We start from the raw sequence: 21,724 nt of genomic DNA, 5'->3' as shown, positions 1-21,724 counted from the left end.
CCTGCCCTCATCTCTGGATGAGTCTCCTCCTGTCCTTTGTTTGTGCTGCCCTCCTGGGAAGTCCTTCTGGGGCTCTTCATAGCAACTCTGGGCAATGGCCTCCCCAGCCCAGACATGTGCCAAGTCTTCCGGCCCGTCTTCTGACTTTGTGGGCCTCCCAGCCCATCTGAGTGACATCCTTCCTCCAGTGCACAGTGCGGCGGTGAACGCCCTCTCCTTCCACCCGTCGGGAAACTACTTGGTCACGGCCTCCAGCGACTCAACCCTGAAGATCCTGGACCTCATGGAGGGCCGGCTGCTCTACACGCTCCATGGACATCAGGTGAGGGCGTCAGCCTGGGCTGAGTGGCATGGAGTGGGGTGGAGGCGCTGCCTTGAGGTGGCCCTTCCCTTGGAGCCTGATGGAGGGGTTCTGTGGTCCCCTTGCAGCCTGCACGTTGAGGTGAGGTGCAGAAGCAGGTTTCCCACCCACAAGACCTGTGACCTCTGGCAGAAGTGCTGGACCTGGTGCTGCAGCTGAGAAGGGAGTACAGGGGTTCAGTTGGGTGGGGGGTCGGAACGGAGGCCTCTGGACATGGTTGACAGACTTTTCCCAGGGGCTGAATGGAATCTGTCCCCAATGACCTCAGGCATCACTTGGTCCAGCAGTTGAGTAGAGCCCTGGAACTCATGCCCTGAATTGCCATCAGGCCTCCTGGGGCCCTTTGGAGGCAGAAACAACAGGTGTCTTGCAGAGGCGGGTGTGAAGGAGGGAAATCTTACCGCACATTCATTGGGGAATTCCTAGAATTGAAACGAGGGAGAGAGGCCTTCTCTCTGAGCGTCTTTCACCAACACATCCGGTGCCCTGGCCCCCTATGTGGGCAGTAGCTGGGCACGGGCCCCAGTGGGCGGTGGGCTGCTTGCGGTTCTCCCCTGCAGCCGGCCTGGGTGCGGCTGAGCTGTCTCCTGCTGAGCAGAGCGGTCATCAGAGTGTCTCCTGCTGGGACGTGGTCGCCACATCCAAGTGGGGCACGGGTGCAGAGACCAGAGCATTTCAGTTTGTCCACTTCTCCACCCATGAGCAGGGGCAGACGGGATGGAGAGTGGGGACAGGCTCTTGAGGGCTGAGGGAGGCCCTGGGCTGCTCACGTCTCTTGGGCCAGCAGCTAGGTGTGAGGCGTCTAGCCCAGCGCTGTCTGGATCCCACTGTCATCTGAGTCAGAGCACAAGGGGCCTTGGCCATGGCTTGGAGTGGGGCATGGGCCTTTTCTTCTGCTTCCTTGGGACCTGGAGGCCGCTTGCCCTCAGCCCATGGTGACCCCTGGTCCTCTCTGTCAGAGAAATGTCTGGTGTGCAGGACCAGCGGGCCTGTTCCCCTGGTGTCGACACATCTAGGTGTCACGTATGGCCACTGGGCGGGCGTGATCGCTGCTCCTGTTGTCAGCCTGTGGGGGAGCCACCTTTGTTAGCCCTTTGGCAAGTAGTTACTTAGATTCACACGTAACTAGTTTCAGATCTTATAACCAGGAGGGCATTTGAAAACCACACGAACGCTGCTACCTCTCCTGCTCCCACGAAAATGAAGGAAAGGCAATGCACAGAAACACCGTGCAGGCAGGTGCATACCAAGTGATCACCGAGCACTTTCTCCTTTCTTGTGGACGTTCTTTAGACAGCTGACTCACCTCTCAGCCTGAGAAGCCTTGAATGCGGCATCTAAAAGGCTGTTCCTGTGTTCGGGCCCAGCATCAGCACATATGGGAAACCTGTGGACATTGTTCTCCTGGAGAAGTGAGACAGGGGCCAAGCGAAACCGCGCAGTTGCTTATCTGCTGTTGAACCTGGAAATGTGGGAGACAGGCTGAGGGACAGCGGTGGTTTGGGGGTGTGGAGAACGGGAAATGGCTTCAGAAATCAATTCTTCCTCAGGGCACCAAACTCGCAGTGCCCAGAGGAAGTGGGAGGAAGGAGAAGCAAGCTCACCTCTGTTCATCTTGCCGTCCGTTTGTCCATTCGTCATCCGCTTCCCAGCTCACCGGGCTGGGCACCAGGGGTATGAAATGGATGTCGTGGTCCCACCCACTGGGGCTCGTGGCCTGGGAAGCAAGGGACTCTCTGGGGACATCAGCAGAGCCGAGGTGGCATGAGATGTGTTAGGAAACCAGGAGAGGCAGGTTGAGTCTTGGGTGGTACTTGGAGGGTTGGCTGAAGCAGGGTAGGCTTCTCCCCGCTCAGATGAAAGTGGGAGTCGGAGTGTGAGGCTCACATTTGTTTCTGTTCCGACCCCCCAAAGTCCCTATCAAGTACAGAAACCTAGCATTGGTGTGCCATGGGTCTTAGGGGCTCTTCTTCCTGGAGTACCCATAACAGCCCCACTGTGGGGTGCAGGGTGTGGGAGCCCCAGGGCCTGGCTTCCTCGGGGTTCCGCAGACCGATTCTGGGAGGAAGGAGCTGGCCAGAGCCCCGCGCTAGCTCTAACCCCTCTCCTCTTCCTGGAGAGCTGATCTCTCCCTTTCTCCTCCTCCTCCTCCTCCTCAAGACCTGTGGTGAGACCACTGTGCACTCACCGGTGGCAGCTCAGTGCTGGGTTCTCCAGCGGGCCACGTGGGCAGACCTGGCCCACTTCCTTTGCCCTCTCTGCCTCCAGGGTGCTTTCTTTTGGGCAAAGACTCTTGAAGAGTCTGGTCTCTGGGCTGATGTCGGAGGGCAAGTACGTGGTGTGTGTGTGTGAGGGGGACTGCAAAACCTAGCCCCCTCTCTGTGCCCCAGTCTGCCAGGGTTTGCTGTGGCTCCTTGTTGGGTCTGACTCTGCCCCTAGGTTTGGGGCGATTCAAAGTCAGCTAAGGGTGGCTTCCTAAGGAAGGAGAGTGCGGTTGAGCAGCCTTGATTTGGGCAGTTGTTAAAAGCAGTCCGCCAGCTGGACCAGATACCTAGTGTGGGCGGACATCTGGGCCGGGAACGGGAGCGGCTTTGCTCTCCCCGAGGGGACAAATCCGCGGAAGTTGGGCCTGTGTTGTCACTGGGAGCCAATGTGCTCCGAAAATGTCCCTGACCTATGAGGGTTTGTGACATGCTGTCGGGCCAGAGTGGCTCAGCTCCAGGAAGAAGTTCTTTGACACCCCTTTGGAGGATGTATTGACTCCTTTGGAGGATGTATTGCCCCTGCCAAGCCCCAGGGAGAGGGCCTGCACCATGGGCTGAGGAGTGGGCTGAAGCCCCCGCCCAGATGCTCTGTGCGGTGTCTGGTCCTCTCAGGCTCCCCCGCTCGTGAAGTCCCCTCCCTGTCCCGTCCTTCCAGGAAGATGCACAGCTGCACTCCTTGGTGACTTGAGCGTCCACATTCTGTTCCAGGAGGTAGTGAGGGCCTCACCAAGCACAGCTGTCACCAGCCACGTCCAGAAGCCTGTGGCGCCCACAGCTCCCAAGTGGTCCCAGATGCCCAGGGATTCTGTCCCCCAGATGAGAAGGCAGATTTGAAAGCACCTTTGAGTCCTGGTGGGGGAACCGAGGTCCAGAGAATGATCTGGACTTGTAGGGGGTCTCATGCAGCTTAAGGTTGTCGACCTGGAACGAGTACCCACATCTGCAGTTTCCACCACACCCATTGACCTCATATGTATGGCTTTTAGAAGTTGTGATCTCACTCTTGTTTTCAGATCACTGGTCTGTGTAGGAGGCCAGCGGGCCTCATGGCTTCTTGTGTTCCAGCCTTGCTGCTAGGTGATGGTGTTCTGGTCCAGCAGGAGAGGGATCCCCAGGAAGCTTTGGTTTGGACTTGGAGGACCTCCTTGTGACCACCCTCAGGCATAGCCCCAAGGGAGCCGTAGAGGGAGGGCTATTGAGTTGTTCTGCCACGTGGAGCAGCCACCCCTTCAGGCCTCCAGATCCACACTTATGAGAAGGGACAGTGCAGGCCGGGGGTCAGGGGCCAGCCGAGAGGAGCCTGCCACAGGGAGCTGGTGCTGCGGGGAGCCAGACCTTGAGCAGGAGAGGGGGCTCTGCGTGTGGCAGGGAAGTGTCTCCGTGTCCTGTGAGAGGGCCGGCCTGAGCCAGCCCCACTGGAGGAAAAGTGAGGAAGGGTCAGGGGAGGCCATGCTGTTGGGTAGAAGGTCTCTTGCCTGAGTTGAGGCCAAAAGTCTCTTATTGTTTCCTAAAGGCATGGGGGCACCAGGACAGGCACATGCCAAGTGCAAAGCTAAGATCAGGATCACCCAGTGTGGCCTGGGTCTCCTGGGCTGGGCCCACGTGCTGGCACTGAGGACAGCTTGTGCCCCCAGGAGTCTGACCAGGCTGGTAGTTTGGTGGTTTTCTGGCGTGCAAGTGATTGGTCACACTTCCATCGGCCCATGTGAGGCCGGCTTACCTGTGGGGCTGGGGATGGACGTCAGTTACAAGTTTATTGTGAGCCTGAAGGATTCTGGTGCTTCTCCCCTGCAGTCCTGGCTTTGGGTGAGCCACAAAGGGCCATTCAGGGGGTGTGGCTGGTGATTGAGCGAGGCTCCTGCCCCGTGGGAGCTCGACGCCACATGTGCTGTACCCCAGAAACAGCTCCCTGGCTGCAGCTGGGGCTCGTGTGACTCTTCAGAGGCTTCCACGGGGTGGATGTCCCCAGGTGATTTGGGGAGCAGGCCAGAGAGCTGGGCAGGCCCTTTGCTGGCTCCAACCCCACACGGGCCCTGGCCCCTCACCGCCCTGCTGCTCCTGCTGCACAGGGGCGGCAGGTTTCCAAACTCAAGCAGAGCAGACACTGACGCCTTTGCTAGGGCAGGGGGGTGGGGCAGACTGAGGAGCCTGTTGGGGCTGAGAGGTTGGCTAGCCCTCGGCTTCCAGACAAATCTGCCCATCCGGGTGGAGAGTGGACAGAGCAGGGAGGCACTGCCAGCCTGGATATGGGGCACTGTCCTCCTTCCTCCGCCATGGGGACACCGGGGTGATTTCTCTCTCAGTGATTGGGCTGGAAAAGAGCCTGCACCGGTCACCTTTGCCAGCTGCTTTGACTGAGACCAAGTGCTGGATACGTTCGGTTGGGGAGGGTTCGCAGCCTTGTCTGATGCCCAGCTTTCTAAGGAAACACCCCAACATTTCCAGGGACGAACAGCTTGTACCCACCTGTTTCTGGTTTAGAAAAATGATGGACACTCTCCTATCTTGTTCAGCCAGAAAAGCCTGAGCCTTGGGGGGCCACAAATGGGAGGAAAGGGTTTGGACGTTGGGGTCAAACCATTCTGGCTCCACCTCTTAACCTGTGACAGTGGGCAAGACCTTGACTTTGCCAAGCCTTTCCTCCTCTGTAAGAACGACGCCCATATCTGTCATATTGGGAGAGGACACGTCCTCACGGCTGCCAGTCCCTGTCCTGCGCAGCTCTTGGAAAATGACCCCATGCTGTTCTAGATGAGAGCTCTTTAAAAGGCTGTTTAAAGTTTCTCTTATGGGCATGGTCCTGGCACCATGGATGGGTAATATTTGTTAGGAAACTGAGTACATATTAGGGGGCTCTGATGACTTAACGCCCACTGATGGGCACAGGGCCATAGCCGTCGGCCCCTCCCCCTCTGGGATGGGGCTCACCCATTTCCCCTCCTCCCACTCACCCACAGAGTCTCTGCAGGGTTTATCTGGCTTCTTATTTTGTTTAGGGTTGTTCTCATCTGCCCCAGAACATCCTCTTGCTCTGGCTTCTCTCTTGTCACACAACTCCTAAAATCCGTCCCACAATGGGTGGGCTGTAGTGATTCCCCGACAGCTTGTCCCCACCAGCTGTCCTGAGTGGGTTCGGCCTGCTGCTGCCTTGGTCTACAGGTCTGCTTCCGTTGCCCTTTATTAGTCCCGCCCATCGGGTCTTTTCCAGGGCCTGACTCCTGGAGGACAGGCCTGGTATCTGATGACACTGGGCTGGGTAGGGGTGCCAGCGCCCTCTCTGAGGCTCTGGGAAGTCTTGCTGTGGGGATCCGCCACGACCGGGACAGTTAAGCAGGAGGAAAGGGAGACCCTGCTTCTCGCTGGATCCTGTACAGACTTAGGGGTGTCAGCTGCACGGGAGCCTCCTCACCCCGCTCACCCCTTACTTTGCCGCAGGGAAGACCAGGAGAGGGGAGGGCTTTCCCACCAAAGGCAGCTGTCTTTCAAAGCCTTGTGCCCTGAGCAAGGCCCCCATAGTTTTGTGTGGCAAATGTGGGGGCATCGTGCTAGAAATACAGATTTATTTTTCTGTATTTTCCGAAACGTAATCTCGAGACATGCTCATTTGGTTTTAGTCCCCAGAGCTATTTGGGAGAGGAGGGTAGGCGGGGCGTGGGTGGGGCGTTAAATCTGGTGTTTGCGGCTGTGCAGTTGGCGTTCGTGTCTCTGTGGAGTGACTGAACCGCACAGGGACCAGCGGGCACGTGGTTCCCTGAACCTCAGCTGGCCCACGGTGGAGCGAGCACCCATCACCCAGGGCCCAGAGCCCCAAACCCGGGGCAGCTGTGTGAGGGGCTGTGCTCGGTTGTCGAGAAATCACAGGCTCAGAGCACGGGGTCGGCCGACGCTACTGGCAGCTTGTGCCGCGCCGGGGGCTGGGGCTGGGGCTGGGGAAGTGGCAACAAGGGGGACTCGCCCTCTAGAACGAGAGACAGCAGGGGGACAGAGCGGCCTGGGCACGCGGGCCGCCCCTGGCTGCCCCAGGAGGAAGGAAGCTCTCAGAATGGGCCCCTCCCACCTCGTTTCTCTGCGCCCTGTGGCCCTTGTGTAGTTGTTCATTTTGGAGACTCGCTTTGCTGCTTGAGAGGCTTAGATCTGCCTTGGATGGTTGGGCAGCTCCCGGGAGAAGTGAGGGGACATTAAGAGGGAGAGGAGGGCTTCCCTGGTGGCGCAGTGGTTGAGAGTCTGCCTGCCAATGCAGGGGACGCGGGTTCGAGCCCTGGTCTGGGAGGATCCCACATGCCGCGGAGCGGCTGGGCCCGTGAGCCACAATTACTGAGCCTGCGCGTCTGGAGCCTGTGCTCCGCAAGGAGAGGCCGCGATAGTGAGAGGCCCGCGCACCGTGATGAAGAGTGGTCCCCGCTTGCCACAACTAGAGAAAGCCCTCGCACAGAAACGAAGACCCAACACAGCCATAAATAAATAAATAAATAAATAAATAACAAATACTTAAAAAAAAAAAAAAAAGTAAAAGTCTATTAAAAAAAAAAAAAAAAGAGGGAGAGGAGCTCACTTACTCCAACTGAAGTAACCAAGAGCTCAGCCTGACCCCCTGTCCCCTGCCGGCAGCCCAGAGTTGAGGGCTGGGAACAGGTGTCCTTGGCCAAGGTCAGGAGCAGCCTAGGTGGCCGCTCCTTGTCCGCGGGGCCCCACGAAGGGACATAAGCACCAGCCCACAACAGGTCTAGCGAGTGAGTGCCGAGCCTCCCTCGCGGGGGTTTGTGGAAGAATCGTCCTGGTGGACTGGGTTGCGGTGTCTTTGCCTGAGCGGGGGGATCAGAGTCCAGAGCACCCACTCCAGAGGCCTCCTTGGTCTCCGTGTATCTGTTTGTTGGCCGCTCTCCTTTTACCTCTGACATGGGGCATGTGGTGTGACGTTGCTTTTTGTTCGCTGGCAGCCAGTGAAAAACATCAAAACCCTTGCATGGTGGGGGTGGGGGTACCTGGCTGAGCCTTTGTCCCTGTAGCTGTTGTGGCCACAGCGGTCAAAGTTCAGGTGTGCAGGGACTCAGGGAGTCAGGCCGGAGGGGGTGAGGCCAGCGGAGAGGTCTGGACAAACTGCAGGGGCTGTGGAGTGAGAGTCATCAGGAGCTGTGGGATCTAAACACCATGGCATCCTTTGTTTTGCCTTTTTTTCCCCCCTGCATTGACGCCTTGCTGTTGGAGAGTGAAGGAACCAGCCAGTATGGGTCCCTTGGGTCTGGAGGTTGGCAAGGCAGAGGCGGTGTATGGTGAAATGACTGGGTGTGAGTCCAGCTGAGCTCGAGGGCCACGTGCAGCTGGGTCAGGGGGGAGAGAGAGGTGGGGGACCGGGCTGCATCCAGTGCTCACGATGATCATCTCACAAAGGGCTCCAACTGGCCAGATCCAGAGAGGGAGGGAGGAAGGATCCGGTTGAGGCTAGGCAGCGTCCCTGCCAGTGGACCTGGCCTGGAGCCAGATGGGGACCAGGACCTCAGGCAGGTGGGCACCCCTGGCGATCAGGGACAGGTCAGACCCACGCTGCGAGGGCCCAGCTGAGAGCTGCTGCTCAGAGTCCCGCTCAGGAAGCGCTGCAGAGGCCCCGGGCCTTGCCTGTGGGAAGAAACAGCTTGGCCGAATGCCTGACCCTAGCCGGTGAACGAATGCATCAAGAGTGACTAATTGACTGAAAGGAGTCGGCCACTGTGAAGGCGGGACAGTCTCAGAGAACACTCCTCATCACAACTGATCCCTGCCGGTGATAAAAGAGACTCCCCCAGCCCGCAGGGTTTGGAAACTAGAACTCACTTCTAAATAACTGCTGGGCTAAAGAGAAAATCCCAGTGGAAATGGAACATTTGGAGATGAAGGACAGTGAAAATACTGCATATGGGAAACTTTGGGGATCTAAGCTCCAAGATGGCAGTTAGAGGCAAATTTGTAGCCTTCAATGAATTTATTTAAAACCAAGAAAGATCAAAAATAACCAAATTCAGAGCTCAATGTAGGAGGCTGCAGAAAGAACACGGAAAGAGGCCTTCTTGAGCTCACAGTTTTGCGGAGCGGCGAGCGGTTCAGTGGGGCCAGAGTGCTGATGGGAAGGGCAGAGGAGAGGGCCTGGTGAGGTCTCTGGGGGTCTGGGTGGTCTGGGGCCCTGAAGGCCCACCAAGGGTTGGGTTGAAGATTGTCAGCAGTGAAGAGCCGAGTCTGCATTGCAGTCCATGATGACTTTGGCCCACAGCAGAGCCCAGGGCCAGCCATTCTCTGGGCTGTGCTTTGACCACCCTGGACTGCTTCTGTGGGCCCCGGGGTGGATGGGTAGGAGCCTTCGTGGAAACCACTCTTTCTAGGAACACCGAGGTACCTGGTGCAGGAGCCATGCAGTCCTCTTGGTAAACGGGCACTGTTGGGGAGGACTGTGGGCCTCAACCCTCAAGAGCTCCTCTGAGCGCCCTTGTCACTCGTGCCCTCCCTGGAGCTTTCTGGGACTTGGACTCTGGGGAAGGCTCTAGTTCTTCTTGCCTGGAGGGCTCCTAGCACCTGCTTTCTGGTCCTGATCCCCCTGCCAAACTGGGCTGCCGGCCGCATTCTTCAGTGGTCCTGCTGCTGCTTGGCCTCCAGCATCTTGTCCCCAACTTGGCATCTGGTGGTGAGTGTCAACAGGAAAGGAGACTGACCCACGAATATTTGTTTGGTTCCTTAGTTGCTGTGACTTCTTGGAAACCTGCCATTCCTCAATGAGCTCTGGGCAGGCAGAGAGCCTGGCTTTTTTGACACTCCACGTACTGTGTTCCTTCCCTTTTCTGTGTTCCCTCTTTGTTTTTCCTCAAAATGAAAACAGTTTTGTTTTGTTTTTGTATTAATGTAACGATGCTATATACTCGTTAAAAGATTCAAAGTATGGGAAATTACAGAGATTTCTAATACTCAATTAAGTCACCTGAAATTGCCTCCCCCCACTTAAGTCCTGTCAGTGTGTGGTGACTGTCCGCCTGGAAGGGTATCTGGGTGACAGACGACCTGCTCCCATCCTACCCCCAGGCCCTGCGTCTGCAGCCCGTGATGCTGCGCTCCTGGTATTGCACACTCACCTATGCAAGTGGACATTGTTCCCCGTCAGTGAGAATGGATCTCCTTTGTCCTGATGGATGGCTGCAGAGGACTCCCGGGCTGCTGTGAGCCCAGCCCCTTCGGGCCCCTTGTACTTCTTCATCACCCCCACTATGGGCAGCTCGGAGAGGAGGAGCCGTGGGTAGATTCCAGAAGCATGGGCAGACATGCTGCCTCCTGCCCAGTGTGCCTGGGCCCAGGGGGCAGCTCTGTCTAACCCACCTGTCTCTTCTGGGCAGGCAGAAGCTGGCCTTGCTCCGTGATGTCGGGTCCCTTTCCAGCCCACAACCTGTCTAGTCTTTTCTGCTGCCGAGTGGAAGTGCTTCCCAGTATTCCTGTCGTCCACGGGTCCACCGCTGTGTCAGCCCCACTGCCGGAGGCCCCTCATATTTGCTGTTGGAGCTCCTGTTGCTCCCTGTCCTGCTCTGGAGGAACTGAGGTGGCCTTTGATGGAGGCCGCACTGTCATCATCTAGGCGAGAACCTCTTATATCTGGCTTTGCTTGGGGAATGCCAGGTGTTGCCGCATTAACAGTTTGGCCAAAAGGAAGCAATGGTTCCTTTTGGGCAAACTTTTAGTGTGGTGGTGTGCCAAGCAGACTCTTGCTCTGTGCATCTTTCTGCAATGGGTTTCAGGCATGTGGGGAAGAGCCCCCCTCTTTTTTGTTTTTTTTTTTGTTTTTTTTAAAGATTTATTGATTGCTATGTTGGGTCTTCGTTTCTGTGCTAGGGCTTTCTCTAGTTGTGGCAAGCGGGGGCCACTCTTCATCGCGGTGCGCGGGCCTCTCACTATCGTGGCCTCTTTTGTTGCGGAGCACAGGCCCCAGACGCGCAGGCTCAGCAGTCGTGAAGAGCCCCCCTCTTTACCAGGAGATCATGCCCCCTGCCCCAAGCCTGAATGTGCTCACTGGTGCGGCCAGGTGCAGGCCTGACATCACCCTTTGGACAGTTCAGTGGACCTTCAGCGCGTGAGAAGCCAGAGTGGCATGTCTCCTCCCAAGGCCCCAACATGAGGGAAGTGATGTGCCCGTTAGAGGGACATGTCACTTTGCTCCGCTGCCCAGGCACCTTCAGTAACCCCACCCCATCCTCCTTCTTGCCCTGGTTCTGGCCCTTTGGGTCGCCTGAGCTCCCCAAGCGCCCTGCCTCTGCTCATTGGCTCCTCCATGGGGCTCCGCGCTTCTCTGGTCAGCTGCAGTGTGGTGTTGGCAGGGGGGCATGGTCTGGGTCGGGGGACCGAGTTCTGGCCCCAGTGCTGGGCCTGGGATAGGTCAGTGCACCCCTCTGACGTCCGGCTTCTCCTTGGGAAGTGAGGGCAGTGATGTCAGTCTGGTAGGGCTGTCAGCGCGGCCTTTCCTGCTCATTCCTGTCGGCCCAACGCGTGACCTCATGGCCCGGCTTTTGTCAGTGGTGCTTGGGACCAGAGTCTCAGCAGTAGTGCTCATGCTTGGGCACCTGCCAGTTCCTCCGCCAAAGGCTGGGGAGGGCATGGGCTGGATGAGGTGCTCAGCCCTGAGTCCTGCTGCCGCTCTCACTCACGAGCTTCTGGTTTCTTCCTGTACATTGAGAATCTAGAGTGACCTTTGGTGTTTGCTCTTTTTGGCTTGTTCTCCTAGGGTCCAGCCACCACTGTTGCCTTTTCAAGAACGGGGGAGTATTTTGCTTCTGGAGGTTCTGATGAACAAGTAAGTAAAGAATGATCTGAGGGGTCTCAGCTGATACTGAGCAGAACAGAACAGGGGGCCGAGGTGTCTTGGGGATGGACAGGCTGGGTTTCACCAGCTTCCTTGGTGGCTTTCAGCAATCTTGAGGCCTGGATCTTGGGGTGGGGCCCCCAGAGCTGGGCCCTGGCCTCCCCAGAGCAGGAGTGCTACAGGTGCCGACCGGTGGCAGCATCTCAAAACCCTTACAGCTCAAACCAGCTTGGGTAGGAAGTCTGGGTTACTGTTGCCATGAGAAAGTTAAAACGGTTTTTTAGGAACTTCTTTCTCCTGATTATAGGTGAATAATTAGATAACTCTTGGATGCTTACTGCGGGCCTGGTAATGAGGGCAACATGGCAAGAGCGTCACCCCTCATTCAGTCCTCAGGGCAGCCGCGTGGGGCAAGCCTTCTCTTCAGCTGTTCTGTGGGTGAGGAAACCGAGTCTCGGCTGCAGCAGAGCTGGAGCCTGCGCTAGAGCCTGCACTCTGTCATCTGCCGTCCTTTGCTCCTGTGCTGTCTGAGGGGGCAGCATTTTCCAACTCCAGGCTGCGGAGCGAGGACATGTGTGAGGAGGTCCTGTCCTGCCTTGTCACCCTGTCAGCCACCCTGGTGCCTCCTGCCCAGACTGCTCAGCCCTGATTACCTGCCTCCTGCGGGGCACCCTGTCCCTGGGGTCTGGCCCAGAGTCTGGCACCTGGGAGGCTCCAGGGCCGTTGAAGAGTCACCCACTGGAAATCTTTCTCCGGGTTCTGGCGCAGTGCTGCTTGTCCAGAAAACCACACTTCCCTGAGGCAGGGAGGAAGGGGTGGCTGTTCCGAGCCACTGGTGACCTGGTGTGTCACCTAGAATGTTCATCCCACTGCTCCCGGGCCTCACAGCTCTGACAGCTCTGCCCAGGAAAGTGCTGCTGGCCTCCCAGTGAGCGCCAGCCCCGGCCTGATGGACCGACTCTGGTTGAGTCTCTGCCAGTAAAGCAGAGGACGGTTGGAGGCACAGCATGGCTAAGAGTTGGCAGGCATCTTCCCATTACCAGCACCGGTTCCTGTGCTGACCACACAAGGCAGGAGGAGGGCAGAGGGAACCCCTGAGCCTTGCCTGGGCATGAAGGCCTGGCTTATTGCTCAGAAGACTAGGGAAACTAGTACAGTAAATTCACACCATAAATAAAGTCCTGGCAAAAGAAATTCACATAGCACAAGAGGCAACCTGGTAGGAAGTAGGGCTTCCCCGACCCTGGCCCCTCCTGGGGCAGCCGCTGCTGTCAGCTCCCTGGCTGCCTTCTGATTGTCTGCTCTGAGAGCCTTTTGGGAATGACATTTGACATTCTCTTCACATTCCTGATAGCCATTCCCCGGCTCAAGACCATTCAGCAGTTAGACTTGTGCAGTACACAGGACCCTATAAACAAGGGGGTGTGTGCCGATGTTCTTTTTGTAAAGGGGACAAATGAGAGACCCTGGATGCTCATCAGCTGGGGAGCAATGAACAGTGGTGCTGCTCTGGGAGTGGCGAGCAGCCTCCCAAAGAACCAGGCTCGTGGCTGCGTCCTGATGGGGCATGCATCCAGGGCACGTTGAATTTCCATCCTATGTGGATTCGTTGGTTTTTCTGTGGCCTCAGTTGACTCCTGGCCACGATTCACAATTCCTGCCATCCTGGAAGTGGCCCTAGAGGAGTGCAGCCACGGGTGGCCCGCACCCTCCAGCAGGGAGCGCTCTTGCCCAGCTTTTGTTGGAGGAGCCTCAGGGCATGAAGATCCTCCCAGTGAGATGTAGAATAATGGACGTGTTACCGACTTCTCCCTGGGGGCCAGTGTCTGTGCCAGACTGTCTCCTGTGAGCTTCATTGCAGCCCTGTGAGGTGGGAACTATGACCATCCCCTTTTCACAGATGAGGAAACTGAGGCACAGAGAGGGTGAGTCCCTTGCCTAGAGCCACACAGTAAGGGATGGAGCCAGGATCTTAACCCTAGTTGTCTGGCCTGGAGTCTGTATCTGAACCACTTCTCACAGTGAAGCCGGCCAGGCCGCCACCCTAAGGAACTTGTATTTTAGTGGGGAAACAGATGGTAGACAAGGAAAAGGGACAAAGATTAACTAACTACCGACTCTGATGCCTTGAAGGAAACAAATAGAGGGCTATGATAAAAACTAGCAGGAGGGCCAGGGAAGGCCTCTCTGAGAAGGTGGTATTAGAGCAGACACTTCAGCCTGAGGTGCCAGCTACACAGAGCTTGGGCCTGGGACATCCCAGGCCCGGGGAGCAGCCAGTGCAGAGGCCCAGTGGTGATAGTGACTCTCCGTCCTGGTGGAGCACCTGATCCTCTTGGGGCCTGTTCAGAGATGGTGCAGGTCCCAGAGGGAGTGGGGTGCCAGGTGGGGACCACAATCCCACCACTGGCCCAGAACTTTGGGGGTGGCCTCTGGGCCCATTTTCTCCATGGAGAAGGACTGGTAAGGGGTTTTTCTCCCCCTGATTCTGTGTGCTTATTGGTCTCGGCAGGTGATGGTTTGGAAGAGTAACTTTGACGTTGTCAGTTACGGAGAAGTCCCAAGAGTGCAGAGGCCCGCAGCCTCGCAGGCCAGCTCCTCCAGAACTCTGGTAAGTGGCTTGACAGGCATGTCCTGAGCCCTGTGACTGGTGGGCTGGGTCATGGTGAGTAACACTGGGCTCGGGGATGGTAGGGGTGCTGCAGGCTTAGGCTGGCCACGGGGAAGAGACCCTGGTAAGATCTCATCATTTACCAAAAACTTAAGTGCTTGCGGTGCTCTGTTTCAAATCTAGAATGAACGCATAAGACATGAAGAGGCCGTTAGCGCACACTGCTGGGTGCCTAGGCCCCGTACCATCTGGTGGGGGACTGTTTCCATGCTGTAGGCCGTTGGTTGTTTGAGGCCTGAGGAAAGGAAGGACCCATCCTTTGCTGAGCCTTGGGCTCGATGTCGGGTTCCTAGAGGGTGCGGGGCCTGAAGCCACAGCTGGGACAAATGGGAAGGGCCCCAGCCCTGTTGTTCTTACTTCCTTTTTTTTTTTTTTTTAACCATGGAAAGGAAGTTCCTCAGCCACAAACCATTTTTAGTATCTTTGTTGGTAAAAGGGCGTTCAGTGTTCCTGAATTAAAATAGTTAATATTTTTGGACAAATATTTGGGGAAAAGAAGATAACTGATACCGTCTCACTGAATAAGGTCACATTCAGCTTTGGCTAAAATAAACGGTGAAGCCAAGGAGGTGGAACTGTGAGGGTTGTAAGCTCCAGTGGCCGCAGGCTGCTTAAATCTCTCCCTCCTGGATCTTAGAGGCAGTGTGGCCTCTCCCACACGCGGAAACTGGCCTGAACAACAGGAAGCGGCTTGCCCAAGGTCCCCAGCAAGTCAAGGTTGGCCCAGAATAGAACCAGGAAGCCTCTGAGTCCATCCCGGGGCTTTCTTTGGCTCCAGCAGAGGGCCCTGCCCCGCCCCGCCCACGCCCCATCCTGTGTGTTGGGGCTCCCTCTAGGAACAGGCCAGGTTGGGATTTAAAGCTTTTCTTCCAAGGGTTGCCCTTGGCCCAGAGGTTTTGTTCTCAGCTTTTGGGTTTGTTGGGGGGCGGGGAGGGGGTGGCTGGGTTGCACGGTGGTGTGCTTGCTGCCATTTCATCTTCCACCTAGAAAGGCATCTTCCAAACTGTGGAGTTGGGATCCTCTGGGGTCCATGCCCACTCCCCGACAGCTTCCCGTCTCTTGGGTATTTACGGCGAGCCAGGCCCTGCCGAGGCCTTTACGTGTACTGCCCTGTATACTCCTTACCTCATCGGGATGGGTGGGTAAAGTTACTGCTCTCATTCACAGAGGAGACACCTGGGGCTTAGTTGCCTGCCCTGGTGCCTGGACCTGGGGACCCACCATGCTGGTCCCTCTGAGCAGGGCTGAGTAAGCTAGAAACTGCAGGTGGCAGAGGGCTGCCTGGAAGCTCTTTCCCACCCTGGGGGAGGGCCCTGCCACCTGTCTCTTGGAAATGGTTAGTAATCACCAGCAAGGGGAGAATCCCATGCTCCTTTTCTTGTAGCTATTGAGAAAGTAACTTGGACAAGCTGCCTCTTGTCCCTTCAGCCCTAGCTCAGAGACGGGGTGTGGGGCACCCTTGCTTCCCATAGCTGTGGGACCTGATCATCTAGGACGAAGGATGTGGGGTGGGGAAAGCCAGCAGGACAGGGCAGGGTAGGGTGCTCGAACCATCAGCCGGGCTCAGGAAAACCATTTGCTCCCGTATTCCCCTCAGGCCCTCTGCCCAGTGGGCATCACCACGTGGGGCTCAAATTGGGGAAGGGGTGTGGTCTCTGGCTGTGTGGTCCCAGGTAAAGCACCCACTCTTTGCAAGCCTCCATTTCCACGATGGGGCCCGAATACACTCACAGACAGGCTCTGAGGACCCCATGTGTGATGTAGGTGACCTCTGCTAACCTATGAAGTGACTTGACTTGTTAATCCTAAAATCATTCTTCATTTGGGGCTTTTTCCTCATTTGTCTCAGGCCCCTTTGAGACTCTGAACTGACCTATAGGTCCTCCTTCAGACACACTATGTCCACACATGCATACCACTGGTGTACCCTTTCAGGGACTGCTCTGATCTCAGGACTCCCAGGTCAAGAGGAGAGCTGGGGAGGCTGTTTTGTTTTGTTTTGTTTTATATACGTAACATAAAATTCACCATTTTGCCTATTTTTAAGCATACAGTTGAGTGGCATTAAGTACATTCACACTGTTGGGCAACAATCATCACCATCATACACAGAATTTTTTCGTCTTCCCAAACTGAGGCAAGCTAGTCAGTATAGCACGGCTCAGTGACTAGGTCTTCCCCTGAGTTGGGAACACAAGCTGACAGTATGGTCTTGCCCGTCCTGCCCCAGGGCTTCCCTGGCGCCGAGATAGTACTGATGACCGATTCTTTGGCTGGCCGGGGTGTCTCAGCTCCTCAGGGAGCCCCCACCCGTCTAGCTCTGTCCACATTACCATCCTTCCAGCAACCTGGGGGTTCTCAGCCTCGGCACGTCGATTCTTTGGGCCAGATGAATCTTGGCCCAAAGAAATCCTGTTCATTGTAGGATGTTTAGGAGCATCGCACTAGCTGCCGGTAGCATCCCCCGCCCCCAGTTGTGACAGTCACAAATGTCTTCAGACATTGCCAAATGTCTCCTGGGGCGCAGCACTGCTCCCAGTTGAGAATCACTGCAGTAACTCCTGCCTTGGAGTGAGCCCAGAAAGGGGGCTGCTGCAGCAGCAGGAGGAGGGTGGGAATGCGGGCATGGCTGTCAGGGTGGGAGGAGCTTAGGGGGGGCACTGAGGACTCTGGAGCCTGTGCTCCTGCTTGATGGGCCAGCTCTGGGCTCCCCACCAGCAGCTGTGGCCCAGGTCTCTCAGCCTGACTTTCTAACACAAGCCCACTTTGTAGAAATGTCGTTTGGCTTATCGAACTGTGGAATCTTCCATGGGTGATGGTAGACAACAAAAAAAGACCTTGAGCAACTTGGTCTTCTTCACTACACTTGGAGTGTGTTCTTACCCTTCCTGCCTGCGGGCTTCCCGGGCTCTGCGGTAGTACCTGGTGAGCGATTTGGTGGCTTGGCTTCTCAGAGAGCCCACGAGCACCACCACCGTGCCCAAGGAGCTCTCAGACCTGAAGGCCCCTCCCCCTTCAGCTCTGTCTACACACTGGGTCTCAGATTCTAACGCCACACGAGTCACTCCTGTGCGTTTGGGGATTTTAGGAAGCGCATTGGACCAGGTGCTGGATCTTGAATTCTGGACCACATGCCTATTAGAGTTTGGCAGTTTAAAGCCAGAGGGGCAGACCATGGCAAGGGCAGCCCTGTGAGCCTGTGACAGCCCCTGCCCTGGACCCCTGCCCTGACTGTGGCATTCAACTCCCGCTCTTGGAATGAAGGCCATCCTTGAGCCCACTCTGAACAGAGCTCTGTTCACTGCCGGAGCTATTTTCAACCTCTGGTTGAAATTCACAGCTTATTTTTAGACACATTTCATGTTGAAAAGCAAAAGCCATTTCCCAGCCCTTCAGAATGAGAATAATGGGTTCCATTTTCCCTCTATTCTTGGCTGAGTTGCCATGAGGAGGGATTTCAGGGCTGTGGCTGGGGAGCTTTCTCTGCTTGGAAGCCTGCAGAGGAAGGACTCCAGCCCATGCACTGGGCTGAGGGTGGGCAGGAAACTCCGTGGTCTGCCGCACGACACGCTGCATGGCTGGAGGAAGGTTGCAAGGTTTCAAGCAGATGAGCCGCCTCCCAGAGGGGCTTGTGTGGGGCCCCACGAGCTGTCTGTGTCAGGGGCTTGTGCTGGCGTTTTCAAGGGGCTCCTGTTTAGCTCTGTTCCTGCTACAGCCCTCGTCCTCTCGCCCTCTCTGCGCTCATCCTCACCGTTTTCACTCACTCCCTCCTGCTGTCTCTGCTTTTTGGTCTGTCCCTGAGGCTATGGACCACTGTGTCTTGGCTGACCTTGGATTTGGCGTGTACCCCGCAAGTCCCAGCCGCTATAGCTGACTTCTGCCTCAACCACAGAAGCATCGTAAAACCATCTTTAATAGCAAAGATGCATCTATGCTGATATAATCTTATTCTTGCCCTCTCTTCAAACATCTGAGAGCCTGTTATGCAATTGAGAAGGAAGGTTGTGCTGGGTGGGGCAGGAGTGGAAGAAGGCCGAATTCTAGGTAATTCAGTAAAACTAAAAAACCACTTCCTGAGTTCTCTGGGCTGGCTGGCCTCCAGTTCAGAGAACCTTGAGGTCTAGGGCCGAGGGCTTTTCTCCACTCACCTCAAATGGGGAGATGCCAGGTCCTCCTTCGGGAGATTTCACGAGGTGGTACATGCCAAGCAGGCACTTGGAACCGTGCCCGGCATGTGGCAAGTGCTCACCAAGCTTTAGCTATTTTTAAAATGTTCCTTTTCCTTCCTCTGTCCAACAGAGCTAGGCGAGTCCCCTGCCCGGGCAGGGGACTTAATGTGCTCCAAACCTGCTGCGGTGAGGGACAGCAGGCGGGGGTGGGGGCCCTTCTGACCGGGTCACATTTGAGGTTGACTCCGCTCAGCAGACTGTCCCTGTGAGGTCCACTGTGGCTTCTGGACTCTTGCGGGCGTCAGTTGTGCTTCCTGATGAGTAGCCCAAGTCCTCTCTGCTCGCAGACACAAAAGCAAATCCATGAGGTGGGTGGAAACAGGCCTCTTTTCCCCCCTCACCTCCTGACTCCTCAGGGCATGGTGCCCAGGACCCCCTGAGCCTCAGTGCTAGGACTGTCCCCAGGAAGAGGAGGCCAGGTTAGCCGAGGATATCTGGTCCAAGGCCTCAGCCTTCCCTAAGGATGGCCTGTTTCTTCTTCCTAGTTTCTCTGGTTCTGAAAGGGGAGCCCCAGACACCTCCTGTGCCCCCCTTCAGCTCCCATATTTCCATTTTGGGGTGCTATACAGAGTGGGCTTGACTTAGGGATTCTTGGGACCTGATCCCTGGCCCAGAGAGTCTTGGCACTGGATCTTGCCCCACGCTGAGGATCTGGGAATCCCAGGTGGCGTTTGCTCAAGATCTGGGTTCTCATGCAGGCACCTGGACTGAGGAGTCATTGGGTCAAGGTTGGGGAAGGGACCCGTTTCCACCTGCCTCATAGATTTGCTTTCTCGCTTGGGAACTTGGATGACTTGGGTCTTTTACTGAGAACACACATTTCTGGCTGGCATTTGCTTTTCGTAGTGAGGAGAAGTGTGAGTTGGTAGATGGGGCATTGTGAACCCCAAGTGTCTTAGAGGGGAGCCTCTCATTTCTCCACTTGAGGCCAGTTCTGGCTCTGAGTTCTCCAAGCTGTTGCAAGGGGCTCTTGGCAGCAGATCCTCAGTCAGAGGATGCCAGGCACACAGGCATCTTGGAAAAGTGTTGGTTTCATGGTACCCAGACTCCTAACACATCGGCTGACCTTGCCTTAGGCTCGGGGCATCTGTGGGGGTCGAGATGTGCCTCTTAATGTGCTGGGGGCTCTCGCTCTGCTGCACCCTCTGGCTGAATAGCTGGCCTCCCACAGCCTCCTTCATCCATGTGAATGAGAGCCTGGTGAGAAACACAGGAAAGCAGACGCTCCCTGGCCCCTCCCAGTACCTTCTTGCCTGGTTTGGCCATTGTTGGGCCTGGCAGCGCCTGGGCCTTGGGGGCTGACTTAGGAACAGTGGGGACTTTGTTTTCATGTTTCCTGGGACTTAGTGGATGACTCCCATGGGATAATTCATTCCTGCCTGCTGTGTTGCACAGAGGAGAAACCTGAGCCCAAAGGTCACCTGCTGGTGAGTGGCCCAGGTACCAATCAAGCCTGTGCCCTTGGGTCTCAGCCCTTTTGTTAGCAAAACTAAGAGACCCTAGACTGGAAACGATCAAGAGGTATTCTCCCCATTTCTCAGTGGGCATCCTAGCCTCCTCAGCCCCTGGGACAGATATGCAAGCCCAGGACAGGACAGACTCTGGTGACTCAGAAACAGCTCTTGGTCACTTTTGTGTGTGTGTGCTTGTGTTGAGTCCTGGCAGCACCGCCTTGGGGCCTCTGGTGTCTGCATGCCCCTCACCCTTGGTGAAATTTGACTCCCCGTTGCTGGTCCCCGTTATTCCCCCCACTAAGACCCCGAGGTTCCTGTTCTGTGAGGTGTCTCCAGGTCACCTGGAATGGCCTGGGGCTGGGCACAGTACAGGGGAACAGTAAGAGACCTCGCTGGCCAGGTGCTTCCTGCGGTGAGGACAGCAGTCTTACAAGGATGGCTGCCCTGGAGAGGATTCTTGGGCAGCCCTACTAGGGAGGTGGATGATGCTGGAAACATCTGGCTCTGGGTGCCACTTTAAGAGCTTGGCTGGCAGTATTGCCCCTGTATCCTGTTCCAAGCCGAGGCTGGGGCCTGGCTGGATGTGGCACGTCTCTCCTGTAACCTCAGACAGGTCATCTGGATTCTCTGTATCCTGATTTCTCCCCCCAGAGTACATTACTTCTCTGGGCATTTTCCATTTTACCGGCTCACTCTGCAAAAGACCATCCTGCAGGGCTGAGGGCAGGGCAGGGCAGCCGCCGCAGCCTTTGCTGACCCTGGGCGATAGAGGTGCTCAGACAGATGCCTCACTCCACACTCAGATTGCATTTTCCCCACCTTTACCTGAATGGAAGTCATGGAAATTGCTATAGGTTTCTTAGTTTCCATGGGAAGACAGAGGAGGCTAGAAATATAGAAAATTCAATATTTGTCACCAAACTGCGATATTTAAAGAAAGTTTCCTGCTTGAAACAGAGCACCCTTGGACAGTAGCTGATGGGTAACGTGGCTGTGCATGGTCGAGGAGCACCAGATATTCGACGCCCCTAGCAGAGGGGCTTCCTGGGCCCAGGGATCAGAGTGAGGGGCTGAGCCCTCCCCGCTGACCTGTTGTATCCAGTACTGGGAGGCAGGCGGGATGCCCTCTCCTTTCCTTCCAGAGGCTACAACTGACTTACTGGGAGGTGGGTCAGGGCTGCTACCAGGCACATGTTAAATAATTACTGTGTTTACAAGAAGGGAGGGGTTGCCTTTGCCAAGCACGAGAACAATGTTTGCAGAAACGCATCAGGCAGAGTTGCTGGGCTTCCTGGCAGTGGAGTGAGGAGACAGGCCTTTTAACATTTGACATTTATTGCAGCAAGCCTCTTGCAGTGGTTCTCAAACTTCAGTGTGCATCAGAGTCACCCTAAGGGCTTGTTAAAATTCAGCTTGCCCCATCCCCAGAGTGTCTGATTCAGTAAGGAATTTACATTCCTAACAAATTTCTAGGTGGTGCTGATGCTGCTGGTTGGTTGGAAAACAGTCTAGCCGATTGACACCCTGGCATCGCGAGCAGGGAGGTGGCTGGAAAGAGAGAGTGAGTCTCTGTCCATCTTGGGAAGTTTCTATGGCTCATGGGGGCTACAGCTTGGGAGAGGCACCTGGAGAATTGGTGTCCCTTCAGCCCAGTTTGGAGCACTGTAGTCTTCCTCTTTCCAGAAGAGGAAAAGCGGTGTGGTTGGTTCTGATCTCGGTGTGGTGTTAAAAGAAATCCCGGTGTTGCCCTTTAGGCTCTTTAGACCTAAAGGCACTCTTTAAACCCACTGTGCTCTGTTTACAACTGGGCAGGCAGATGTGTGGTTTTGTTACCAGCCAAGGACATCAGTTAGAGGATGGGACCCAGGGCAGCCCTCCGTGGGCCTCTGCCGGGCCTGTCATCCTCTCTCAGCTCCTGTCCTGGCCATTAGTGCTGCTGCAT

The 21,724-nt window shown here is 56.1% G+C and overlaps 1 protein-coding gene across 1 annotated transcript in view; it reads left to right on the top strand.

The window, feature by feature from the left end:
• Positions 1-21,724, top strand: part of POC1A (POC1 centriolar protein A) — a 72,903-nt gene that overhangs the window by 15,252 nt on the left and 35,927 nt on the right. Inside the window, exons 7-9 of the mRNA XM_036869106.1 lie at positions 189-322; positions 11,351-11,419; positions 13,941-14,039. Of these exons, the coding sequence (XP_036725001.1) occupies positions 189-322; positions 11,351-11,419; positions 13,941-14,039 (302 nt within the window). The remainder of the gene's footprint in view (positions 1-188; positions 323-11,350; positions 11,420-13,940; positions 14,040-21,724) is intronic.

This window comes from Balaenoptera musculus, chromosome 11, assembly GCF_009873245.2.
Source record: "Balaenoptera musculus isolate JJ_BM4_2016_0621 chromosome 11, mBalMus1.pri.v3, whole genome shotgun sequence".
Classification (NCBI taxonomy): domain Eukaryota; kingdom Metazoa; phylum Chordata; class Mammalia; order Artiodactyla; family Balaenopteridae; genus Balaenoptera; species Balaenoptera musculus.
The sequence above is the reverse complement of the archived record's forward strand: the minus strand, read 5'-3'. Positions and strand labels throughout refer to the sequence as shown.